General features: G+C 38.9%; 2 protein-coding genes across 4 annotated transcripts in view; one reads left to right on the top strand and one right to left on the bottom strand.

Annotated features, from left to right (window-relative positions):
• The window catches only part of LMBR1 (limb development membrane protein 1), a 68,858-nt gene extending 64,302 nt beyond the window's left edge, over positions 1 to 4,556 (top strand). For both annotated transcript variants that reach the window (XM_083705027.1, XM_083705028.1), the window contains one exon: positions 808 to 4,556. In XM_083705027.1, coding sequence (XP_083561153.1) covers positions 808 to 893 — 86 coding nt within the window. In that variant the 3' untranslated portion in view covers positions 894 to 4,556. The remainder of the gene's footprint in view (positions 1 to 807) is intronic.
• Positions 4,557 to 6,058: 1,502 nt separating this feature from the next.
• Positions 6,059 to 25,913, bottom strand: RNF32 (ring finger protein 32). Of its 2 annotated transcripts, none has more exons than XM_083705094.1 (9): positions 25,799 to 25,913; positions 22,374 to 22,454; positions 21,558 to 21,828; positions 18,899 to 19,041; positions 17,978 to 18,010; positions 16,670 to 16,794; positions 15,621 to 15,729; positions 9,874 to 10,041; positions 6,059 to 6,711 (listed from the first exon to the last, which is right to left on the bottom strand). In XM_083705094.1, the coding sequence occupies exons 2-9, from the start codon at positions 22,395 to 22,397 to the stop codon at positions 6,472 to 6,474; spliced, it is 1,113 nt and encodes a 370-aa protein (XP_083561220.1). In that variant the 5' UTR covers positions 22,398 to 22,454; positions 25,799 to 25,913; the 3' UTR covers positions 6,059 to 6,471. The 2 variants fall into 2 exon arrangements, with proteins under 2 accessions (XP_083561220.1, XP_083561219.1); XM_083705093.1 differs by having other exon boundaries at positions 25,482 to 25,812.
• Positions 25,914 to 26,422: the final 509 nt, after the last annotated feature.

Below are 26,422 nucleotides of genomic sequence, written 5' to 3'. Positions count from 1 at the left end.
CATGAACAGCACATCACAGTAGTTCAGATAAGATGTAATTAAGGAATGTGTTGCCACAATCAAATCCACCAACACTGAGAGTGGGCACGGGATATTTCTTACTAGGTTTTGACATGCCAATTGGTTTGCTTTGGATAATGATGCAAAAGCTGGAAAGCTTTGAGGTGGAAAATTAGGAATTGCAACATTAGACCACCAGAGACTCATGGACAGAGAGATGTTTTGAGTAGACGAATGTTCTGTTCTGTTGTGCTTTTCAAACTGCATGATGTAGTTTATTGTTCTACAGTTTTTGAGGCTTATTTTGTTACTTGGAAATTTAGTAATAATGAAATTGCAGATGTATGAATTCAACTTCACATTAGAAATCAATAGACAAAGCCATGTAGAATGTTCAGTATTTGTTGTGTGAAAGTGAGATGTGATGGAAAGCTCACGTACAGCTCCCCCCCCCCTCTGTCATGACTGATAGAATTTAAATTTGTATAATGACGCCATGACATTCTGCTTCTCCCATCAGCAACCAAATATTTAGACCTGGGGAGAGGAAATACCTCCTATTATGACTTTACAGTGTTTGCAAGTTCTACTAGACAGTTGCAAGGGGCAGTTAAGTTGCACAGATGCTGTTCTTGTGCCATTTATAATCCTGTCTAGTTTCTCATGTTCTCAGATAAGGTCTCCAGAGACGAAAATCTTCAATTTATTTATGTATTGGAACGAAGACTAATGTGATTTTGAAAACACCTATACTTGTCAGAAGTGAAAGAGAAATTTAAATGGACTATCTTTTGAAATGTTTTGCAGGTTTAGACAAGCTTCACCTCTCACACAATGCAAGAGACTCTGAGGCTGCAAAGCCATCTGTAAACGGGCACCAGAAAACACTGTGAAAAGCAGGTGGTGGAACCGAGCCCTTTTGACTTCATGACATTCCTGTCACTTCATAGCACTTGTTTTTGTATTGCTTTTTCTTGTTTGTATATTGGGTCCAAGTTGATAACAAAAAAAATTGCACCCAAGAAAGCTGGGTGTATCAGACTGTACTCTCTTCTTTCTCAGATTGATCCATGTTAAATTACTGTGTCAGCTGGCGCAGAATTGTCTTGAAACCTGGAAGCGGAAAAGAAAACTCCATTCCTCTTTGGATACACCTCCGTATTGATCTATCAACATATTAGGCCAAGAATCTCCCGAGCATAAACCCTTTGCTGAAGAATTAGGCTGGGTGTCTTGAGATGAGCCTTGCTAGTTGAAAATGGCAAATCCTTTACTAGAGTTGCTGCTTTTTCGGTAAAATTGCATTATGAAAATGGACAACTTATAGAGAATATGGTAAGATTCAGGATCAGTACATTCATTGCCCGTCTGATGAGCTTCCACTGTCATTGTGTCTTAAGATACCAGCAGTTCCTGGTTCTAAATAACAAACTGGCCTACAGTTATCACTAAAGGTAACTTCTACTGAGACACAATAACGAAAGCCTAGGTTGCAGTGCTAAATTGTAATTTCACAGACCTCTGATTGTTGTGTACATAATCATGCATTTTAGGGCAATCACACAATTCCATTAAATGCAGAGAATTCTGTTCATTCCCTTCTGTGTAATGTGTCGCCTTATATGCATAAGCAGTGAGAAAAGGATACAATAGCACACAACTTCCACAAGTGTTAAAACAATTATCCCACTCTAGATGCCCTGGGTTAAGTGTGCAGTGCATTCTAGTTCATTAGAATAGACCATTTTTTCATTATTTCCTTTGTTGATCTATCTTTTTAAAAAACATGGAGTAATCAGGTAGCAGATTATAAACTCCCGTTTTTTAAATATGAAAATATAGATTCCAATTAAGGCATGCAATTTTCATTGATATTGTTACACTTTAGCAAATCTTGTGTGTAACTTATGAATCTGAAGGAAGTTAACATACATACTGTGAATAGAGGTAGGTAGATTGTAAAGGCTAGCATGACATTTTATGAAACTTTGCTGAAGGTTTGTAGTTCTTGGATGATGAAGTGACACTGGCCATTCATAGATGAGCACAATTTATAAGTTAGATCCCATAAGGTTAACTGGATCTTCACAACTTTAATGTTTTACCTCACTTTGAAAATATCAGTATTATATTAATCTCAGTAAGTCCAAAACTGGGTTTTGATGTGTTGTACAATGTTGAAATAATTCTGCAAATTATCCTGCTTTTTAAAAAAGTTCAGAATGTTACTAGATTCATTGGGGCTCACAAGCATTTTCTACACTGTTTGAAATCAGTGTAGAGTTCCTGGATAATAGACACTATTCTAAGTTTCATATGATTTCTTATGAAAATTAATCTTGCATTAAATTTTGGAAGGTAGCATTTATAGTAAATACATTATAGAATTTTTTCTAATATTGTCAGTGGAAATGACAAATAGAACAGATGCAGGACAGAACTTATTTTCATAAAACTGTTTCTGGGAACTGGAATAAATTGTAAACTGGGGGCTTTTTGCCACAGTGGAAGATGTAGAGAAATCGACTCACTCGGTGACATTGTTAGGGTAATCAGATTAAATAAGCCAGGATATGCACAAGTGCTGTGCACCACATACAGCACCCTGCACATAAGTGGGGAAAGAAGCCAGGAAGCTGTAGTTATGAGTTAAGTATAACTTCACATCACATGCAAATGGGAAAATTAATGGCTTCTGAACAAACCACCCAACTTGTGGATAAGCTCGTTTGGAAGCTGTTAAGCAAGGGAAGTTGCAATGAACTTCTGCTTCCTGACTTGTTTTTCCATTCACATTCACAGCATTTGATTATCTGAACCAGGCCCAAGAGTTTAGATATTGATACCTTGTATCTCAATTTGAAATGGTAGTAATTGGTTTTATGATTTTTAGTGTGCTTAGCACCTCCACTCAACACCACATTGAAACATACTCATGTGCATGTCATAATAGTAATATGCCTACAGGGGAAAAAAAGTGGATTCTGTATAGTAAAGGTACACCAACAGTATGCTTATTACCATAGCTACTGCAGTCAGCATATAGATGGATCCAACTGAATTTGAAAGTATTTGTGATTCTGTGGCTATCATGCTTTCGACAAAGTTCATACCAATTATTGAGAATTTTAATCCATCTTCTTCATAGGTAGAGAGTTGACTTAGACAAATTTGCAAATTAAACATCAAAGACAATAAATGCAGATGGCATGAGGAATCTTCCGTAAGTACCTTAATAAACTTGGGTTAGTTCACCTGTAAGTGCTCTACTGTACAGCCCCATTCAAATCAGGAGCTGTGCAAGAGGAAATGCTTCCCTGAAAATGTTGCCTTTGGTTATCGTAGGGTGGTTAGGATTAATGGTACATGGTAACCCCCATCCCCAAAAGTCATTTGATTAGTGAAGGCTCCATCTCAATTCTTGTAATTTCTTAGAATCAGGTGTACAACTTATCCTATGTACTGGTTTGCATCTCAATCAGGGGTGGGGTACTTTCTTTCCCTCTCAAGGGCCACATTTGGGACAATATTTGTGGTGCTAAATAGGCCAGTGATGGGTAGGACCTCTTCCTCCCCTTCCATTCCCCGCCCCTTCCCAGCCACGTGCATGAAATTAGGCCAAAGTCTAAATTGCCCCCTGTAAAGTTTTAATGCCTTTGGCAGGAAAATAGGAGGGACCTATCTAGTAATGTGACCAGTGCCACTGCAGCAAATCAGTTTCCTGGTGATACAAGAATAATACAGGCCATCTCACCCTGTGAAATTGAAGTATAACCTGGCTATTGCTCCCACTTCCAAACTTACACAAAAATCCACAATGCACCACCCTGGAGATGCATGTGAAATAAGAGTCACTAGAAGGGGGACAGATTCAGCACCTCCCCCCATTATAAATATATGTGATGGTCTCTTGTTCCTTGACTTTGTCCATGTGAAATTGTTAAAATTATCATTTTATCCCTCAGTTGAAAATTATTTTACAGCTGAAGTTCTACTTTCAAATATAGTGATAAAAAATACACATAAATACTTAAAGTTATAAAGGCTTAAATGTGTTTAAGTAGATGGTATTAGTACTTCTTTGATGGATACTAGTAATGTATTCCTAGTAGTTTGACTCGTGTAGTCAAGTGTTTTGTACCTTTTTTTAAGGTACAAAAACCTCTACTTCAGTCATAAACCATCTGCCTCGTTATGAGGCTAAAGCACAAATATGCTTTTCTTGTATGAGCTAGATGTATATCAAATCAGACCAAAAATGTATGCAAGTTAAGTGTCTTAAGTGTGCCATTGTTTGGCTTTCTCCTCCACTGGTACACTGTGTTAACACAGCGTGACAGAATTGTTGTTGCAAAGTCTGAGCACATCTTTACTCTCTAGCTTTTTAAGCTAATGTCAAGCAGACATAGAGGGGTTATTTAGAAGTTGGCTTCACTAGGACACTTTGTTTACAGATTGTAATGTGACGTTTACCTTCACCTCTTTCTCCAATCTCTTTTACACAGTTGCCTGTTTTACAGTGTCAATTAAAGGATTTGACAATATGTTCTTCTACAGCTTACTTGGTTCAGAGGTGTTTCATTCAGCTCAAGCTTCATAATGGTGCACCTTGTCTTCTGTTCACTTAAAACACTTTGACATTGTGTACGGCCTGGTATTGAGAACATCTCACAGATGTTCTGCCTGCACGGAGATTTTTCTGTTCTCCTCTTAGGGAGCTTGTGAACTTGCTTCAGAAGAAATGGGGAGTGGGTAGTAATGTATGTAGTTGTTTGTATGGGTGAAGTTTATGGGCAATAAGATACGCCACCTTTACAGATCTTTGGGGTGTACCATTAATGTGCCCAGGAACACTTTTTAAATAGAGGATGGATGAAAGCACATCCAGGTAGGGGAAGACATACATCCCATGATTTGAAAGCTGACCACAAGCAGAATCTTGAAGAAAGCTCTGGAAGACTAGGAGTGTTGGCTCCTCTCATTCCTGTACAATACCTTTTTGATGTATAGTATTAAGGAGGTAAAACAGTGTATTCCTACTTAGGTCCTTTCTGACTACTCAAGAAGGAACCTCTTTACACAAGAGGTTCCTTCTTGAGTAGTCAGAAAGGAACAAAGCAGAAAGACACTGGTTCTATCTCCAAGTGAGTTGGAATTCTCTTCTAGCATTTCCTCATTGCCTTTATACTGGTGCTTTCTTTTCTAGCCCCAGTCTCTAGCCTGCTGTCATACTCACATCATGGCGAGTGTAGGGAATAAAATTCTTTTGAGTGGATTTGGCTTGTGCCTCACTCACCTGGGCAAGGAGCACATGGCCAAATCTTGCAAATATTGCCAGAAATGAAAAAAAAAGCTTGCTGGCTTCACACAAAGCATTTCTAAGCTATTGAGAACTGCCTCAATTGTCTATTTACTTGCTTGCCTCCTATTCCCATCTCTTGGTGAGCTTGTTATTCTTCCCATTTGGGACTCCGTAGAACCCACAAACAAAAGTTACCTTCCTGTTAACTATCCTTCAAGTGGCTATCCTGTGGATAAAGACAGCCATTCTTCAACCTTGTGGGTTCTTTTATATTTTGCAGAAAGCCGTCCAGAGTGGCTGGGGCAACCCATCAGATGGGTAGGGTACAAGTAATATAATATTATTTCTCTTTTGTGAGGAACTGACTTTATGGGAGAGAAAAGCTCTCTTCAGGGACTAGGATGGTGGTTCTGTAATGTGACTGCCTGCAATGTGGAACAATGGGAATGACTGACAAAGGGCAATTGCAGCAGGGAGGTTTCTTGTATGTTTTAGAACCCTGTTCTAAAAATAGGAATGGTGATGAGATGGAGCTAGCATGTATTTACATCCAACTCTAGTGAAACACATGAAATGACCCCCCAGGTTGCTTACAGATTTGAGGGTTTGAGCCTTTCTTCCCAGTTTCAGTGCTTACTCCCTGCTTGGGAGCCTGTGAGGGACGAGATTGAACATGGTGGCCTAGTTGCTACTGCTACCACACCTGCAATGTCCTCTGCCTTCAGTCTCTGGTTCCGAGAAACTGGATGAAAGGGATGTAAATCAATGGCTATGTTTTAATTAAGGCCTGGTAAATCCTTCTCCCATCAATCTGACATCTCTTCCACCCCTTTCCCGATTATGGGAAGATATTCTGTATCCAATACTATAAAAGCCCATCCCACTCTGACTTGCCAGAAGGCCAGTGACAGCAATCTTTGGTTACTGACATAAACATATGCACAAAGGAAAAACTTGTGTGGCAGCTCTTGCTGAAAATGGCAAGTAATTCATATATACTTGAAATACATTAATATTTCTATAATACACATTCAACTAAGGCCTACTCAAAGTGGACCCATTAAAATTAATGGACTTAAATTTCAACGGGTTTGTTCCAAGGAATATGACCAGCATTGGATACAACCCAATGCCTTTTTTCAGTTACCTTGAAAAATTATATTAAAACATTAGTTAAGTATTTTCTTCTGATAATGGGAGCGGCATAAAGGACATATGGGTCTTTCTCCCAAGGAGAAGTCTTCAAATGCTTGAACACAAGTACTATGAAACATGTGTGAACAGGAGAGCAGAACGGTCTTGCTGGAGCATGATGGGTAGCTGGCTTGGGGAATTCCGTCCTGCAGGTGAGTGGGGTAGATGAGTGGCATAATGCAAATTGGGCAGTCAACTATGTCTTGTCGGAACGCCTGAAACAAAGAAAATGGTAAGCATAGAAAATACTGAACTGGCTTAATAGGGACACTTTGTATTCATGCACAAAAAAAGTCCAAAAGAACGTGAAAAAAAAAAAAAGAAAAATGGCTTTGAAACGTTCATTTTTGCAACAGCTCTTAAGCTGGAAACTGGAATTATACTAGACTACACCAACTTTTGCAGCACTAAAGTCTGTCAGTCATTTCTGGTCAAATAAAAAAATACTCAAAATGTTTCACTGATGAAAGATGGAGAAAATAAATATTTAAATATAGGAAAGACTTATAGTGGGTTTGTAGGGCAGGGCAATATCTGGTTTTCAACATCACGATATATCACCAGCTAAATATCACGATAAAATGTAAGGAAGTAGATTTAATAAAAATAAACTCCCATGGAATATATTTAATATATTTTCAACTTATTTAAGAGTAGTTTAAGTGATTTACTAGTCAAGTTGCATCTACTTCCCCACTCAGAGGTCTAAGTGGAATCTATGCTTGCATAAGCCCAACTTCTACTTTCCTGGGAGTAAGTTTCATTGAATTCAGTAGGGGTTGCTTGTGAGTAGACACTCAATTGCTTGCATTGCTTACAGACACACTGCCCATCATTCTCACATAGTACCCAACCTCCCATTTCAGCATAAGGCAGGCAGCTAAATCTCCCCCCACCCCTCCACAGAAGGGCTCCCCCCAAACCCCCATACTACCAATCTCTCCCTTTTTATCAAAGGGAGGGAGGGAGGGCAAGCAAGCAAAGACTGTCTCCTTTACATCAATTTTTAAAATCTTCCTTTTTAATATGGAGGAAAGCTATTTAGGGGAAACCAACAACATAAACACCACCAGAAAATAAAAATGAAAACTCTACCCCCTCTTTTTTTTCACCAGTGGGGGGTGAGTGTGAGGGAAGAAAGAAGAGCTTTCCAGTTCCTTTTTTACACTCTGTCTACTTTGCTGCTGGATCTTTGATTGTCTCGCCTGGCGGGGGGGGGGGGGGGGGTTTCCTCCTGGACTGTTAGCAGGCTCTGCATAATTAGCAGACCTCTTGGGCGAGAGCAGGAAGTTAGGCTTAAAGAGTTGGCTTGTGTGTTTGCAAGGGGTTACCAACAGCTAGCCACTCTCCTTGTTTCTCAGTGAGGGGAGTGAGAACAAAGCAGGGAGAGATGGTGTGGAAGATACTGGTTAAGCTTAAAGAGTTTGCTGGTTTGTGTGAGGGGTTTGGAAGGAGTGAAGAGTGAGAGAGCAAACAAAGGAGAGCTGATGCCTGCAAAATATCAGCTGAGCTACCCGGTGGGAAGCTGTCAAGTCTCCACCTTTTGTTCTCGGTATATTGCCTTGTTGAAACACTTATCACGATATCATTTCAATACCAGTATTTGAGATGGCAATTTATTGCACTGCCCTAGTGGGTTGTGACTATTAAGATCGGGTAAAGAATCTCTGGCCCACAAGCCTAATTTCTGCATTTATAAAAGTATTTCTGTACCATCATATAAAATATCATCGTGGTGCTCAACTATAAAATATAAAACACATTTAAAAACAATCCTTAAAGTGACTTGCTAATCAAATCAATCAGCTGCAAATACCTCTAGGCATAAAGGTACCCCTGCCCGTACGGGCCAGTCTTGACAGACTCTAGGGTTGTGCGCCCATCTCACTCAAGAGGCCGAGAGCCAGCGCTGTCCGGAGACACTTCCGGGTCACGTGGCCAGTGTGACAAAGCTGCATCTGGCGAGCCAGCGCAGCACACGGAAACGCTGTTTACCTTCCCGCCAGTAAGCGGTCCCTATTTATTTACTTGCACCCGGGGGTGCTTTCGAACTGCTAGGTTGGCAGGCGCTGGGACCGAGCAATGGGAGCGCACCCCGCCGCGGGGATTCGAACCGCCAACCTTTCAATCGGGAAGCCCTAGGCGCTGAGGCTTTTACCCACAGCGCCACCCGCGTCCCGACGCAGCATAATAAGGTCTAAAGTCACAAGCAATGATACCTGTCGAATCTCTGCTGGAAAGTGTGCTGTAGCATGGTAGCAGTGACACAAAATACCCAATTTTTAGCAGAGACTGGTTGAGCCTCTGAAACATGGGCAGCAACTACCGTATTGGCCTGAATATAAGCCTCACATTCCCCCCAAATTCTGACCATGAAAAGTTAAAATGTGGCTTAAATTCACGACCTTACAAAAATTGGCTTTTATGATATCGCTGCTGAAATAGACAATAGACATACGGTAAAACGGAACAGGTGTGAGTGCCCACAGAATTTTAAGGGAGCAGTTTATATTCGGGTATTGTATCCCCCCCCATTTTTAAAGGTGTGGCTTATATTCGGGTGCAGCTTATATTCAGGCCAATACGGTAACTGCTCCTTGAGATGATCTCTCTGATCAAGCTGAGGTATAAGAGTTCAAGAGGTCCTTAAGGCTCATGCCTCTGAATTTGGCCCATTCTGAGCACACATACTGATCTGTCAACTGACCTAATATGATCACAGAGATCTCCTTATTTCCAAGTTTTGGTGCTAAGCACTACAGCTCTTAAAATCGGAGATTAGCCTGAACTTATTCTTGGCTTGAAATCTGAATTGCCTGATCATATTATGTAAGATGGATAGCTCTCTCAAAAATGGCCCATGGAGGGTGGGTAAGTTCTGATCAAGCCCGGGCACTGAAAATGGTTCCCTGAACTTGCTCAATGGGTTAGATCACTAAGATGCCAACACTGAATAGGATGAAGGGTTAATGCAGCAAATCAGGTAACTACTGCTGGACAGGTGGTAGAACTCTAAGGTAGATTACGTGAAAGCTTCAAGAACAAGTTGGCATTGGCAACCACCAATAGCTGGCTTTGCTGTCTGAACATTCTGATAATTCTGTGTGCAGCGGTGTATAGTGGAAGCAGTTTTGGACTTGGATCAGAAAAAGTACTCCGCCACTTTGTTCAACTCCTAAGCTCACAGATAATGATGCAGAAGTAGCCCAGCCAGTCAATCCTCCCTCATGGGAGTAGCACATGCACACCACCGGAAAAGGGAAGACAAAAATGTAAATAATATGTACAAAAAAGGCTGCTACCAGTCAATTAACACAAAGCACAGGAGGTACAGTCAGTCTTTTGAAGTAATACACATTTTTGTCTCTGAAACCAACCTGTATCTGTATCTTTTCCCATTCAACTTCATCTATGCCTGGGCGCAACTTCTTGTCCAGCTGCTGAAACACGTTTTGACTTTCAGCTACATTAGAATCAATCTCGGAGAAGAATTCATCTATGCGGGTATCATATGAATTCAATAATCGTTGGCAGATCTCTGAAAACTGAACGGTAAGACAAAGATTTTACTCCCATTGTAATAGGTTGCAAGCAGATTTGAAGAGTATATGAGGCATCAGTGCCAGGGTTGCCTCCATTGCAGGGAGTTAAGACACACCCTTCTGGCTTAAATAATGAATCCTATTCCCTATCAACATTACTAGCTTTGCATCTGCTTCTCACCCAGAATGTGGGGCCACAATCCAGAAGGTGCTCTCAATCAGGATTAGGACCCTTTGCCTGTTTTCTACCTAAAACTGCCCCAGGCTATTTGACATTGAATGAAGTTTCCTAAATATTTTTATTTATTTCATTTATTCAATTTCTATACTGCCCTTCATCTGAGGATCATAGGGCAGTTTTCCTCCTGTCAGTAAGACCAAAGTCAGTGTTTGCAATTAATCTATTTTTATTTATGAAACATCCCAAAGTGTTCAGCAATAAAAACATTTAAGAAAACAATTTCAAATGTGATACTGATGAAAAATCTATAGTTAAAAGGCTTGTTGAAAAAGGAAGGTCTTCAACAAACACAAAAAATATAAATTTGTAATGTAAATTGTATTAAAAAATAAATTTTGGGGGATCCTAATGTTTTCCTTTCTGGACTGAATAGAGTGTTTCCACGTCTCCTTCACTCTGGCACTTCCCCTCCTGGGGTTGGGGAACTTTTGGGAATGGTTTATGATATGGTGGTGTGGGCTGAAAACAGAAGGAGAGGGGGCAGAAACCACCCCTTTCACTTTACATGAATGGATAAGCAACTTAGGATCCAAGCGGTTATATGTTTTCTTCAAAGGAAAGGTAGTTAATTAATGAATAAAAGGAAAATATCCTGTTAAAAAACTGGGATATCTTTATTTCCCAGAAAAGCTGTATGGAAAAGAATGCTATATTTAAGAAATTAATTTTGTATCTACTTCGTGACCTATCTGCCCTTCAACTTGAACAACATGACAAAGTGGAGGCCTTCTAAATATTTTTATCAATATGTAAAGCACCATCAGTCACAAGTTTTAGGCAACGCCCAAGAACAAGATTAAATTAAAGATGCACACAAAAGCATTGAGGTGAACTTTGTCCACCCAAGGGGAACCCTTTTAAAGCAATCCATCTTTATGTCAGCAAATTGCTTACTAATGTGTTGACTTTAAAGTAAAATGAAAAGACTGGAATTTACAGCATATCAATGAATCAGTTGATAAGCTTTTACTGGTTTAAAATCCTCATAGCCCTGCTGCCTGGAGCCACATCAAGTTAGCAACAGAATGTTTGCCATCTCTATGTGATAAAGGAAGTCAAATGGCTAAACAAACTCATGGACCATTATGCTGTTTGGTGAGATTTAAATTAAAATCTTTGGGAAGAAGTCACATGGTGGGGAAGGATACTAGAACAAGCTGCACTGTTTTACAAATAATATACCTAGCGTCTTAAACAATTGTCTGCATTTTTAGCTAAGTTTAAGATAATGCAATGCATTTGAAAAGATTTAATTACAGCCATAAAATATCTTACTTCAATTAGATGACATATACAAGCAGAGTTCTAGATAAGGATCAAAGAAATTCACTACCAAGCACATTGAATTCTAGGCAACACTTCACTCTGTGTATACATTGGTGTTAAAAATTAGCATAGCTTGGTTGCAGTAACCTTTTGCAACCCCTTTGATGTTTATTAGTAAAATCTTGAATGGATTAATAAAAAGGCTACTGTGCCACAGTCAGACAAATAAAATACATTCTACTTAGCAGTGACATTTTAAACACAAGGTCTAACTGTAGAATTTCTTTACCAGTACAAAACCTGCTCCTTCTTTTGTGTGTTACTGCCAAAGGAAGTCAATATATATTTTAATACATTTTACTCAGCCATCTTTTTGTAGCATTTTTAACTGTGTGGTTCTTTAACTTTTGAAAAGGTAAGACTTCCATATTAAAATGCTTTTTTGCAATCTAGAAACACCAGTTTTGGAGGATCACAGGGTGACATTACAATCTTATGCATGTTTACTCAAAACTAAGGCAAGGATTGACTTCTAGGTAAATGTGCAGAGGATTGCAGACTAAGTGCCTTAAGAAACTGATATTTACAGTGCAATCCTATATGTTTACTCAGAATTAAGCCCCACTGATTTGGATGGGACTTACTTCTCATGTAAGTGTATTGGATAGCTTTGAACCTACCATGATTAATAGCGTGCAGATTCAGCCATAACTTTCACTTGCTAGTAAAATACTACATTATTTTTTGTATATAACTAATGGAAATCTGTGTGCATCTTCCTGGGTGCTTGAATTATAAATGACAAAACATATGAATAAACCAAGTTTCTCTTTAACTATGAAAGCCACCTTGTTGTTCCTGCAGGGTATGTTTTTTATCTTCGAAGTTGCTGAATCTATCAGTAGGTACTTGTAGATAAGTAATGTGAGCAACACAGATGATGCTGATAAGGACACATGCTCTTGATTTGTGTCATTCTTTTGGTCCTGCCTGAATATATCCAACAATGGCAACATCATGGTTTCATGGAACAGATTAAGTGGTAAGGGACTGGGAGGGGCTGGTTGGCAGAAGGCAGTACCTGTGCTTAAATGACTGTATCTTTGCATAAGTAGCAGATATATGAACAAGTCTTGTGTCCCCAAATACAGCCACTTCACTCCCCCACTTTTGTGAGCAAGCAAACATACCAGGAAGTCATCAGTTAATTATTGTTTCTCTATCCATTTTCTATATCACTTTCAAATCAGAAAACTACAGTTAACTGCTTTGGGAAAAGCCAAAATATGAAGCCAACTTCAAAATGCAGCTTGATATCATAGCTTGCTCTAAACCAATGAACTAAAGCCATTAACTATAGTTTATCTGACATAAAGGAAAATATAATTTACCAATGACTTCTGGTATGCTTGCTTGTTGACACAGAGAGAAGTGCATAAGGGGGCACAAGGCTTGTTCATAGCTTTGAGACATATTGTAAAGTGGAAAGTGGGGTTCAAATCCCTTAAATATATTAATATTAAATATATTAATAATATATAAATAGCTAAGTTTATTACACCAATTGTCCATGTGACCATTATATCCATACTTAACTGGATAAAGTTCATACTGGTGCAAACAGCTATGGCCCTATATTTTTCCATCCTTATATTTTTCAGGATCAAGTTGAGTGCCCATGAGACCATGAAGTGTACACATATTAAAAAGTATATTTCAAGTGAACAATGAGGCTGGATATCTGTGAAAAGTAGTGTGGAATCTCTGATTCAAAAGTGGAGGGCAGTACATGATTAGGAACAATGGTTTTCTATAAGGAGAACTGAATGTGAATGTGTTATTTTCTGCAGACAAGGATGACTGGTTATTACTACCTATCTGTCCATCAAACCTAGCAAATTGAATAGACAGAGCAGAGTGAGTTGCAGGTGTTTCTTACCCCACTCCTGGCATAGCATTAAGTCCATGAGAAAAGAACTGTTCATATATACAGAAGATAACAAATTACACAAATGCCAACTTTCCTAGTCTCAGGAGTATTACTGGAACACTCATCATTTTCTTTTGTCAACTGAATTCTGCTCTAGACCAGGATAGAGGGGGGAAAGGGATGCCTTCTTACTCTTTGCTCAAGGACAGTGTGTAGACAACATTGCATTATGTAGTCTTTTAAGAAGACTACGTATTAGAGCAGGCCTTTTCCCCCACTAGGGGCCCATGGATCAACTGCAGTTCCTTCCATGGCTATTTGCAACTTCCTGAGAACTTCCTGGCAGTGCAGAGAGAAGGAAGAACATGTACTAGGACTGACGAAAAAACAGAGACTAAGAAAAATGAATCAAAGAGTTAACAGTTACAATGTAACACAGTTAATATAATGATGCTGCCTCTTATGAACAAGGCATCTGAGTGGTTTTAGTAGTGTGCCCCTGTGTTAGAAAGAAGCAGCAAGGATATGGCAACTAAGGAAGAGTTGGTATGGTTGATCAGATTTTTTTAAATAATGAAAACAGAAGAAAATTTGTAGAAGGAAAAGGCAAAGTTTACTTTATGGAGGGTCTGAGGGGCCTGAACACCTATTGTTGTCTTTTTGTTGAAATTAATATGAAACCTCCTTGTATGTGAGCTGTGTAGTTCAGTATTTCTCATCCAGGAGGCATCCCATCTCCAGGGGCGTATGAAGATATTCTGTGTGTGGGTGTATTTCCAAAAAAAATGTACAATATAAGTAAAAAACTGAACATCATGAAATTTCCATCCATTTGAATGTTAAAATAAAATAATTAGGGAAGTTGGGTTTGAAGTTAGTGGTGGGATTTCTGTATTAGCTAAAATGGGGCATCAGCACTGCTCTAGATCATGGCCAGCGACTATGATTATGCAAGCTGTGGCTCAGCCAACTCTTCTTTATATTTAGCTTTCTACCTTTAATTCCATAAGTGCATATTTTCAAGTTGTACAGATTGCATTTTAAGATTAAGACTGAAGCTTGATTAACATGTTACGTTTTGATGTGATAAAGTCACCTTGAGGTGATTTCCCCATATCACTTTTGAGAGGCAAATATATTGTTTAAATATGCCCTCACATGGTGAGAGCTAGTAATTACTGTGACACAGTAAAGCATTGAAGCAATTTTTTAAACTAGGTGTGGGAAGATTCAAACCACGCATCTTAGATTGTAACTGATGCAGTAAAGTCAACTCAGAGTGATTTTGCTGCATTGAAAAGCAACATGATTGAACCTGAAAGGTCAGAAAGACAGAGAGCATGATGGGTGAGAGGACATGGCTTCTTATTGTCATAATCATTATTTCCTTTTATTACAATATACATATGCTCTTAGTATCTGCAACTACTTTGTGTCTCTAACACTGGAATGACCGCTGTTGTTATTCTACATAGAAGCGATATCCATAAAAATAGATAATATGTGAATGATTTTTGGGAATTGAATCATATCATTAGAGGGGCATTGAATATGGTTTATGTATGAAACATGACTTTGCCTAACCATTAAATAATCCTTCAAGAATATAATAAGAAAATTCCACAAAACTACAAAGTGTAAGATTCCCGCAGAACTTAGAATAACTATTTTAAATCATTTGAAAAACATTTTTGTTTTCAGCTATTGAACTATGAAAGGTATTTGAAATTATTCCACATGGTGGAATTATTCCACATATTTCTGTGTAGTGGACTGCTACACCAAGTGGAGACCCTTCTTCTCACTATTCCATAGGTAAAGGTCTAAACTAAAACTGAGATTAAATCAGAAGCACTGTAGCTATCCAGCTCTTCCACCATGTACTGTAGAGGAGAAAAAACAAAAGAACACTTACCTGCAAGTTTGACTAAACATAAAATGCATGCAGAAGACAATTTCCAGGAAAACCCCAAAGTCATTATATACTTTTAAAACATTATCAAGGTGTATTAGGTTTCTGCTGTAGTATAACTTATTCTGAACAATTTAATAAATGCTGGACTGGTTTTGTTTTTATAGCACTATAATTTGAGGTTGAGGAATCTGGGGAACATTGTTAAGAATTAAAAAAAATGCTACACATACCTTTTCTTCAAAGAACGTTTTTCTTAATTTGGCATCTTTTGGAGGCACTGTTTTTCTTAGCTTTTTATACCATTTCCTAACAATATGCCCCCGCCAAAAAGCTTGAATTCTGCAGCAAGAAAAGATACAGATCAAAACACCCAGAATGAAGGCTAGAAATAGGGCTTTGCGAGCTTTGGTGGCTCCTATCTTGGGACTTACAAACAGGATGAAAAAAGAGCTCATTTCTGTCAGTGGTGGCAACTTTAGAGGAATGGCTCTCTATTAAATGGAGCCAAAATTGCTAAACAAATTTATGTGGCCACCATGCATCCAGAATGCATTTGCACCAGTTATTGTTTTTTGTCTTCCACCACTACTAGAACATGACAGGCTCTCCCACAGCAGCAAAACATAGCCCTTGTCTGCGAGCTCCTGATTAGACACTTCCATTTTTTACCATTTCACACTAATTATTGCTACTACAAGTTAGAAAGATTTTCTATAGGTAGAAATATTATTATGGTCTTTCTTTTATCTTTAAAATCTTGCTAGCAGGTCATTTGGTTTCGCATACATCTACCATCAAAAGCAGTGGTGTCCAAACTTTTTTCAAAGAGGGCCAGATTTGATGAAGTGAAGGGCCGTGGGGGCCGACCAACGTTGTTGCGCTTTTTTTAGGATTGACGTTGTTGAGCTTTTTAAATTTCTAGTAGTTTCGTAGTAACTACTATTCCACTGCACCAGTAGAGGCACTTGCATGGACCACATGGTCTGGAATGAGCCTGGAAAATGATTACACATTTTCTGAGCAAAATCAACCTTAACTTAGTATCTGCCTCAAAGTAAAAATCTGCATAGAAGCTTTGCACCTCTGCTTAAATATGAGATGATTAAATGGTAAAAATTAAATGTTAACCATTAAAATGTAAATAAAAAAAGTTAAAGTATCATTCTCTAGCTCCTGTATAACATTGCACCCATCACTGTGTAGTGTCTTCTGTGTATGCAGATCTCCCAATAAATGTTTCTCAGTGAAAACAGTTTTGTCATTTGCCAGTCATCCTTACCTTGTAGCACACTTTATTTTAAATAGGCGTGCTCCATCATGAATTACTCGGGTCTGATACTGGATCTTTCTACACATTGGACAGGTCTTTTTACCCGCAAATCTTTCAAAAGCTTTCAGGCATGCCTAGAAAAATAACATTCAGTTTTACCTTTAAATCTGCTTGAAATGTGTTCTTTCCCACCACCCCACCATCTTTATACATATGTGTTTGTGGGTACAATTTATGCAAAGCTTGCACAGGAACTAGCAGCAGGGGAAAGCGAATGTACATGATGCTAAAATTCTGGAAACGGGTTATTTCAAAGTAATGGAATTGGAATGGGGAGAGGAGTTCCTACAATTCCTGATCTGTTTCTGTTCTTCCTATACTTCCATGTTGTCTAGGCACTTTTTGCCATCCTTATTAGAACACTACTCAGACTGCCAATTCCAGATTTACTTTAATAAACAGTGTTGGCTCTTTAAGAGGAATATCAGACTATTTATAAAACTACTGTAATAAAATAACAATGAAGCAGCTAGAGTAAATAAAGAGAGCCACACATAGTTAAATCTTGCAAATTGTTTATTCTTATACCCAGTTAAATCTTGCACATTGTTGATTCTGATACACTTAACTATTAAATAGAATGCAACACTAGGTCCACTGACTTAACTAGAACCTAAAGAGTGCATAACTACATGCAATTGTGGTACGTTTGCCTTTATATATATGAATGATAACATTTCACAATAAGATAAAGGACACTGATCCATCTCGCATGTACAGCTAAGCCAAACTATGGCTTAGTGTGCTCTCTTGGAGATCACAATTACTTTGTTCATTCTTCAATCCTACCATGGAGAACTAAGCCATGGTTTAATTCAGCACATCATCTGAACCTGGGCTCATGGTTTATCTTGCTTCAGACAAGCTATGCGCTGTAAACCAAGATAGGTTCATGATTTACAACATGCCATTATTCTGTTAAGGAGACAAATCATGAGTCTGGGTTTGGGCAACACACTATGTTGAACTGCAGCTAAGCTTACAGCAACAACAGCAGCAGCAGCAGCAGGAACAGAGGAGGAGCAAAACAGCCAGAATCTTTTCTCCAGGAGTTCATGTATTCCTGCTAAACCACGGCTTGGCTTAGTGTTACAAGAAAGAGCAACTATCTCAAAACAGTATATCCTCAAATTATTTCAACTTGTGAATCTTAGAAACAAAAGACTGACTTCAACACTTTAAATTCACATTAGTTCTACAATGTACAAGACTGTTTTGATGCACATTTCACTTTTAATAAACTTAGGGTTTACTTACTTTGTGAAACACATGAGAACATGACAGCAGCACCTGTTAGGAGAGAATAAAAACATCTTGTGAAACTTAAAAGTTCAAAAAATATATACTACTCTTGGTATAACTAGTGAAAATTGCCAATGGTATGTCAGATAAATAGCTTTCGTTGAAGAAATAGAATATTTAGGGCTCAAACACAATATGTAATTCTTTATCTAGCAAAACTTACATTAACAATTTGGGGGATTTGGCTAGAATAACAATCTGCAACTTCAGATCAAGAACAAAAAGTTGCAGTAACTACTTTGAAAAGTTGTTTCCTAAACTATATTGGCTTTCCCTTTCTTAAAAGCGTGAATGCAAGCAATTAAGAAATTCTACCTTAGTACAATTGAAATTCCTAAAAATGATCATGAACTCTGCTCAGGAAATGGTGATGATGGTGATGATGATAATAACAATAAGAAGTTTTTATTATTGACTGTAATACATAAACTTAAGGATCTTCTTCTAAAGTTTTTCAACTCCTGTGGCCTGCTTCTCTCCCCCCTTCCGGTTTACAAAAATGGTGCAACTTTTGAGCTATTTCACAAGGCCTAGACCTGAGCTATTTATAGTAGCTACACAAGGTACTCTGTATTAAAAAGCATGTTCCAGCTCTTTGTTGACAGAAGACTACTTGGGGAAGAGGAATTCAATGCTTGCTCAGGAGGAGCAAACTATTCCATTCTCTCAGAAACGTTGGGAAGTGGTCCAACTTTTCCTATGCCCAACTTCAGCATACATTCTATGAATTCACATTGATACAAAAAGACCCTGTGCAGTGGCAAAATGATATAATTTAAGTTTTGCTATCCTCTCCCAACGCTTTGACTCTGATTTCAGTCCATATTTCAACATATTCATAGGATAGCTGACTTAATGCTAAGACAGACAAAATACCTGTGGCTGAAGTGCAAATTCTTCTCTGCATATGGCACAAGGTTGAACTGAATCTCCTTGTTTTATGGATCGTTGTTTCACATGCTCCCATTCCTCAATGGTTAGTGGCGTGGCAGGAGGTTCCACCAACCCAAGTTGCTGAGCTATAGACACAAAGTCCAAAATATGTTAATGACATTGACACACATTAAAGCTTTTTCCTCATGGAAGCTTTCCTCCTTCTCTGTATACAAACATACATCCATATACCATGCCAGCACAGGTTTGAAAATAATGGCTCCGATGAAAGTAATAGAATAATAGGCAATCAGTGAATTCAACTTTATTTGTCCCTTTTTAAAATGGAATTCTGTTGGACAGAGTTCTTTCAGACAGTGTGCAGGCTGGCTTTAGTCCCACAAGAAACCACCAAAAATTAATGCTTTGTGCATGTGCACATATTAAACTTATTACTAATCTGAATATTAAAATTTACATTTAAATGAAAAATTAATTGGTTTGTTTTATGAACCCTTAAGTCTCACTTATTCAGAGTGGCAGATATGCCATCTGAAAGTAGCACGCAACTGGTAAACTATAGTTTTTTCAGGCAAGCCAAACCTCTGACAACTCTTCAACTGAAGTTACTGAGAGAATATGTGCAGTGCAGGGTGCCAACAAACAAAATCCTGAATCAAAAATAGATGGTCAGAACATCTTAGTTTATAGACTTCGGATCCCATCCCTGTATGTATATTTGTATTTACCTACAATAACACAGAAACCATTCCATGTTATGACTCACAGAAAGTGCATCGAACAATTAAACAAATGCAGACGGATCAACTGATTGTAAATTTCTTGGAACTTGCAGGCTTATTTGTTTGAACCAGCAGAAGGTGTGATTCACCCTTCCACCTAGGATCTTGGTCATCAAGCCAGTTCAATGAAGGCAGTTATTAATCCTTTTTGCAGTTCTGAAAGATGTAGCAGGCTTTAATGTTTCTGAGAAATCCTTTGTCATATATGAATTGACTTTCCTCATATATTGCACAATAGCAGCAGCAAGCCCAGTTTGGGCCTATACAGTATGACTGTGCCAGAGATTTGTGTGCATGTCCAATCTGGATCCCTCCCAATTCCGATGGCTTTTTATTTGCATGGGCATTTGCTATGCAGCTTAAAGGTGGGGTGCAAGTGCTTTAAATACACAAACAAATGTAAGATGCCTTTTTAAAAATGCAGTTGAGATATTAGCAGAAAGAAAGCTGCAGAAGAAAGAGGTCCAAGATGTAGGATGATGTACGGAAACCAAGATCTTAACAATTTTTTGGCAGGGTTGAACTATGAAGTCCCTTTCCCCAGAGAGTTATGTGATTGCATACCTACATATCTTAATGAGCTTCCAGTTGCAGACTTCTAAACATACCTGTAAGTATCTAATGTGCTTGCAGGATTAGAGTTTTAAACCTCTGGAAATGCTTGAGTCACATTTTTTAAGTGCCGGGGGAAGGGATTGAAAGGGAAAGGAAGGCTAAATGCTTTTCTGTTATTGGGTTAATAAGAGTGAGCTAGAAACTTTAGGAGTCAGAAAAGTGTAGACATTTGAGCTGGGCAGGCCTTCCTGATTGCCAGATAATATAACATGTTATCTCATGGCAATATTATGTGTTGCCTGTGCAACTCCTGTTTCCTGAGGCAGGATTCTAAGCTTCTGCATCCATGTGTTTTTATTATGAGACACGTCTGCTTCTTGATTTGAAGTGTTTAACTACAGGCATTATTCATGGGTTTGCCCTAAAATCATTATGAAAACATAACTTGTAAAGTTTTGAGCAAGGGGTAGGTAAAGGTTAAGTAAAAGTTTTATGCCCAGACTAGTAACTGCCTTTTGAAAAAGCAATAGTTGCCCAAGTGCTTATCCCACCTGCAGTAATAATACAACTCTAGATGGTGCTAATACAGTTTATTTGCACTGTATTTTCAGTTCACTGATATAAAGAGCGAACCTCAGTTCACTCTTTCAAAAAGTTATTTATTGTGGAAGGATTGTCTTTTGCTATTCTTTATCACAGTGGAAATTTACATATATGGGTGAGGAGGAAACAATACATTCTTTTAAAGACATTGCCCCTTAACCCAAAGCCAGAGCTACTATTTTAAAGGATGAAGTCACAAAGTATATTATGCATGCAAGTAAGTAAGTAAGTCCTAGCCTTCGTGAGATACCTCTTTATGTTAGCAAACATAATCAGTGAACACAATTATCAAAGATATAGTCAGCACCTTATGTGGCTTCCCCCCTCAACCACTGTAATCTATTACATTTCAACTGAAGCTAATGATAGCCATATCAATTCACAAATTAGGTTTTCACCTCCCTACCAATTTTTTTTTTTACTCTAAGTCTTGAATTAGCCTTGGTCTTTAAACGTTTCCTTCTACTTATCATATTTAGAACCTCCAAGTTCAGAGACAGTATTATCTCTGAATAGTAGATGCTTAGGCAAACCAGGTCAGGCTCTCTTTGTCCCTGCTCATAAGCTTCCAAACAGTGCAGACTACATGGGTCTACTTGTAAGGAGAAGTAGGACTCTTCTTCTGCTTTGTTGCAATATGGAAAAAAAATACTTATTATAATTTAATATTCTTTCAAATAACACATTGTAACATAATTTACCTAACGTGAGAGGCTGAGGACAAGGATCAAGAACATACTCCTTTTCTGGATCTTCATTTTTTTGTTGGTGCCTGCTTGTTTTCTTTAGTCCAGTATCAACTACTGCTCTGATTGTCTCCTTCTTCACAGGCTTGTATGAATTCTTTTTACTCTGTGTCTTTGACTTAAAAGGATCTGCTAATGAAAGATTCTGCAGCTGAAGATTATGTAAAATGTGATCTTGTAATGCCACGGCGGTAAGTGCTACAGAGTCTCGTTTGGAGGAACTCCCCTAAATAAAGTTTCATAATTATTATTATAAATTACTTCTGTATGTGTACGTTATGTACTGCATATTAAACAACAAAAGAAATTCAGCCCTTAGCCAATGATGGTTTTTTCGCTTGACAGAGGCTTTATACTCTTACAACTCCCATGCTTGAAGTCTTACTAATATACAATTACCATAATATGAAACATAAGATTGATGTTTGACACATCCTAACTTTTACTTATATAAAGGCAAAAGAAATCTTTGATTTATCATTTATATTAAATAAAATAGCAGCAATTTTTAAACTTAATTACTGAACCCATAATTATTATGTGCAATAAACTCATTATGAACTATAAAAGTTTGACATGCCTAAACATATTTTGTTTCGATGTAATTAAAAACCAAACCTTAGGCTACTCTTGCCTTCCAAAGCAACTACACATTAAAAAAATCCCATGTCAGTAGATAATATTCTACATACATCAAATGGGCCTATTTATAATAGCTTATTGTAAAAGTTACATTTTTTAGCATGTTTTACAACCATACAATTCATGCACCTTGCTATACTTTGTTTGCATCATGGAACTGGAGGCAATGATGATTTCGTTATCTTCAGTATGGAAGGATGCTTCACTGATCTAAACATTTGATAGAACAGACTGTCAAAACTGTGTCCTAAAACAACAAATACAAACACTAGAGAAGTAATTGGAATGATAACCCAAAATATAATGTGTATGTAGCACAATGGCACATGTTGAAGTTGCTCTATGAGACAGGTGGGGCCAGTCTATTATGCCATGAGTCAGTTTCAGCACCACAGCTGAATGCTATAAAACAGGCATGCCTATTTCTGGTGACATATGTGGTGGACAAAAAGTCTTCAGGAATATATTTGGAAGAGCTGGCCTCTCAAAGACTTAAGTGAGCTCTTATAAAATACATTTCTCAGTTCTTCAACTGTTCCAACAGTTTCCATGTCACAGGTTTAACATTATTTTTCATTGTTGCTTGGCCATCCTAGATGGCTGACCAAAACCTGAAGCAAGCTGCTTTCTTCTAAAATGTTTCAAATAGTCTACATTTTCTATTACATAAAAAATAATTTATTAACTTAAGATTTCCTCTTGACTTCTTCTTTAATAATATTCAAAGCATGACTGACTAGATAAGTTACTAGTTCCTTTATTCTTCCACAATATAAAAATATTCTTTCTCGGTCATCTTCTGTTTCTAATTGTCTCCCAGTACTACCTCACTTATGGTATCTTCCTATTAATCAGAAACCTTGGCCTCCCCATTTGCTAATCTTTGCTGTAACCAAAAATCTTACTTTTTTTTTTTGGTGAATTATCTGTAAATATGCACATTACTATCTTAAGGATATAATTCCAAGCATAGTTACTTGAAGTAATTATTACTTTAAATCAACAGGACGTGCTCCAAAGCATGGACAGGACTGAGCAACAACATTTAATTAAACAAAATCTAGTAAAAGATAATTGCAACTAAATCCCTTTGAAAGCAACGGGATGTGAGTTTGTTGTAACTAAGCTAGGCATCATTTCTTTTAGGGGGACTTCAGAACAGACTGTTAGTGGATTGTGTGATTGTGTCCATTGTGGTTTTCCCTCTACTGGCACCTAACACCCCATAACACTGTGCTTTATTTATTCCTACTTCAATCACCCCCCTCTACTTCTCTCAGTATACAACCTCTTAATCTTATGAACACATAAGATGCATTAACAGGAATTCAATTTTATCCTGATTTTTTAAAAGCTGAAGTACAATGTAGCTCTCCTCCAACTGTCACTAAATTGACCAACAAAAACATTGTCTGGCAGGTAACTAATATTGCATTGTGCACCTGCCAGACTGGCTGGGCCAGGCTCTGTCCAGATGAATGCTGGGAAGCCAATGTCCTTCTAAATATTGGTGTACTTTCACTCCCACCATCCTTAGTCTAAAAGGCCCATAGTCAGAGAAAATGAGAGTTGTAGTCCACAACATCTGTAGGGCAATAGGTTTCCGAGCTGTGCTCTATACTACTTCTACCTGTTCATATCTTTCATCACAGCCCTTTAATCTACATCTTCCTGAAGCTAAGCCTAAATAAGGACATCTGAAATGGATGTGTAATCTTCCTTTGCCATCTTCCTCTTCTATAGCAAACTTTGGAATACAGTATGTAACTTCCTTGGTGCAGGGGACTCTTCATTTTACTGTGGTACCAAATAAAAGTTTGATTTGCTTTTTATAAAACTGATTCTTTCTCTGGGTTCCTCACTTGGATACCATAACGCCAGAAGGTTTTGCACGCTCCTTCCAACTTTTCCATCTTTTAAAAATTTAAAATTAAATTTAAATGTTTTTACTCACTGATCCCATAGGTCCCCAGCTCTAATACTGTGGTGCTAAAAGGTTTATTATTATTATTTTTAAAACCCAGTCCTCTAGAATCTCTCCATTTAAAAAAAAGGTCACTGTGATTCCAATCTGTGTTGTGACTTGTACCTCTAAATTTGTCTTTTTCAAAATAAATCAAGAATTGGCTCTGTGCATTTTGACATGCAGCCTCTGGAGTGCTGACCATGGGTGCAAAAGGTTATCCACCCCTGGTTTAACAGCAGGTTGTTTTAAATCAGGGCTCCCTCTAGTTGTTGTTGGAATTCAACGCCAACTAACGTTCAAAAAATGATGTTTTTACTGATCATTCTCACAGGTCCCTTGCTGTGATTCCAAAAGGTGAGTCTCACCCCTGATTTGTTATCTTGTCATTTTAAATCAGGGATCTCTCTAGGTGTAGTTGGACACCACCTCAGCTAATGGTGAGGGGAGTTGCTATGCCCTTATAAAATGTGTTTTTTGGGGGGGGGGCGTCGACTGGCTTGTTGTTTTTATTATGTATTTTGTGGTTTTATATCTTGATTTTATTCTGTGAACTGCCCCGAGACCCACAGGTAAAGGGCGGTATATAAATTCAATAAATAAAAATAGAGGGCTACATATTTTCGCATCCCAATTTAAAATTATTGTAAAGCACTTTGAGCATGAATCGCATAGCATAAATGAAACAGAAAAACTTTACAAAGAGTCCAGTGGTGTAATAGGAGCAAACTCCTAGGGGGTCGAGGTCCCTTTGCCCCCCCTAATAAATTATTTGAGGGATCCCTCCCCCTCCCAAAGTTGATGGGAACTGCCTTTCAAATGGTTTGTGCATGCATCGTGTCAAGTGATCGAATATGCAGGGCAGGGCTTAACTGCCCCCTGCAATACTGTATTTTATTCAAGTTGGCACCCCTGAGCGGTTAGTTAAGAGCATGGGTAGGCAAACTAAGGCCCCGGGGCCCGGAGACGGCCCAATCGCCTTCTAAATCTGGCCTGCAGATGGTCCAGGAATCAGCATGTTTTTACATGAGTAGAATGTGTCCTTTTATTTAAAATGCATCTCTGGGTTATTTGCGGGGCATAGGAATTCACTCTTTCCCCCCTCCAAAATAGAGTCTGGCCCCCACAAGGTCTGAAGGACGGTGGACCGGCCCCCTGCTGAAAAGGTTTGCTGACCCCTGGTTAAGAGTGTCCAATAAGTGCAAGGGAGCTTGTTTCAAACTTCTACCATGGGCCAAGCAGCTCACTGATGGTGACCAATCTGCCGAAGTTACCTCACAGGCTTTTCGTTAGGATAATGAGGAAAGAGGACGGCGTGCGCTGCTTGAAGCATCTTGGAAGAAAGGCGAGATCTTGGTTTTATTTCATTTAACTAATTTTTACCCCGCTCTTCAGAAAAGGGTGGAGGGAAGGCTCCAGAGCGGCTTACAAACGGCTAAAGAAAAGTCCCTGCCCTCAGGCTTTTGCTACATAAAAGGAAAGGAAAAAGGGTCAGGAGGGAGGAGGAAACAAGCAAACTCTTGGATATGAATGATGAAATAAACAGATTAACAGTAGTTGCCCCCGCTCCAGATTTCCCCCCTCGGCTTGCCTGCCTCCCGCGACGTTTCTCTCCCTCGCCCCTCCAACACTCCGACCTGCTCAACCGCTCGGCCACGCGCCTGGTTGCTAAGCGACCAGGCTCGCCCAAACAGACCGTGTGCCCGCGCGCGTCCATCGGCGACGGAGACGGTTGAGCGCGACGAGAAAGATTCGTTGTGATTGGAGGTTTCAGCGCGCGCGCGCGAGCGAGGGACTAGACGAACGTCTGCGGCGCGCGGAAGGGGACGCAAAGCGGCGAGGAAGAGGGAAGGCGCAGGCGCGTACGCACCTCTGGCGGTGGTTTACCCACAGTCGAGAGGTATCACATTTATTTTTTGCCTCTGAAAAGCGCTTCTTGGAAAACTGATTTTATTCCAAAAATAAAAGCTCATTGCAGACTGATTCTGTGTTATTCTGCAGTGGGTCCTCTCGAAAGTCTACACGGAGTGGCTGTGACATCCTTCAGGGTTTTCAACTGGGGTCTCTCGGGTTGAACCTGGGACTTCCTGCATGCAAAGCAGGTCCCCTGCCATTGAGTCATGGCACTTAAAGGTAAAGGTAAAGGGACCCCTGACCATTAGGTCCAGTCGTGGCCGACTCTGGGGTTGCGGCACTCATCTCGCTTTATTGGCCA

Source organism: Podarcis gaigeae (assembly GCF_964106915.1).
Source record: "Podarcis gaigeae genome assembly, chromosome: 12".
NCBI lineage: Eukaryota > Metazoa > Chordata > Lepidosauria > Squamata > Lacertidae > Podarcis > Podarcis gaigeae.
This window is presented reverse-complemented; position numbering and strand designations above follow the sequence as displayed.

Excerpts from the sequence above, each read along its gene's own strand:
- RNF32 (XM_083705094.1), bottom strand. The coding sequence starts at position 22,397 with ATGATGCAAACAAAGTATAGCAAG. Across the intron at positions 19,042-21,557 it reads TCCTCAGCCTCTCACGTTAG|CTCAGCAACTTGGGTTGGTG; the intron begins GTAAATTATGTT and ends TTGTGTCTATAG. Across the intron at positions 16,795-17,977 it reads GTTCTCATGTGTTTCACAAA|GCATGCCTGAAAGCTTTTGA; the intron begins GTAAGTAAACCC and ends TTATTTTTCTAG.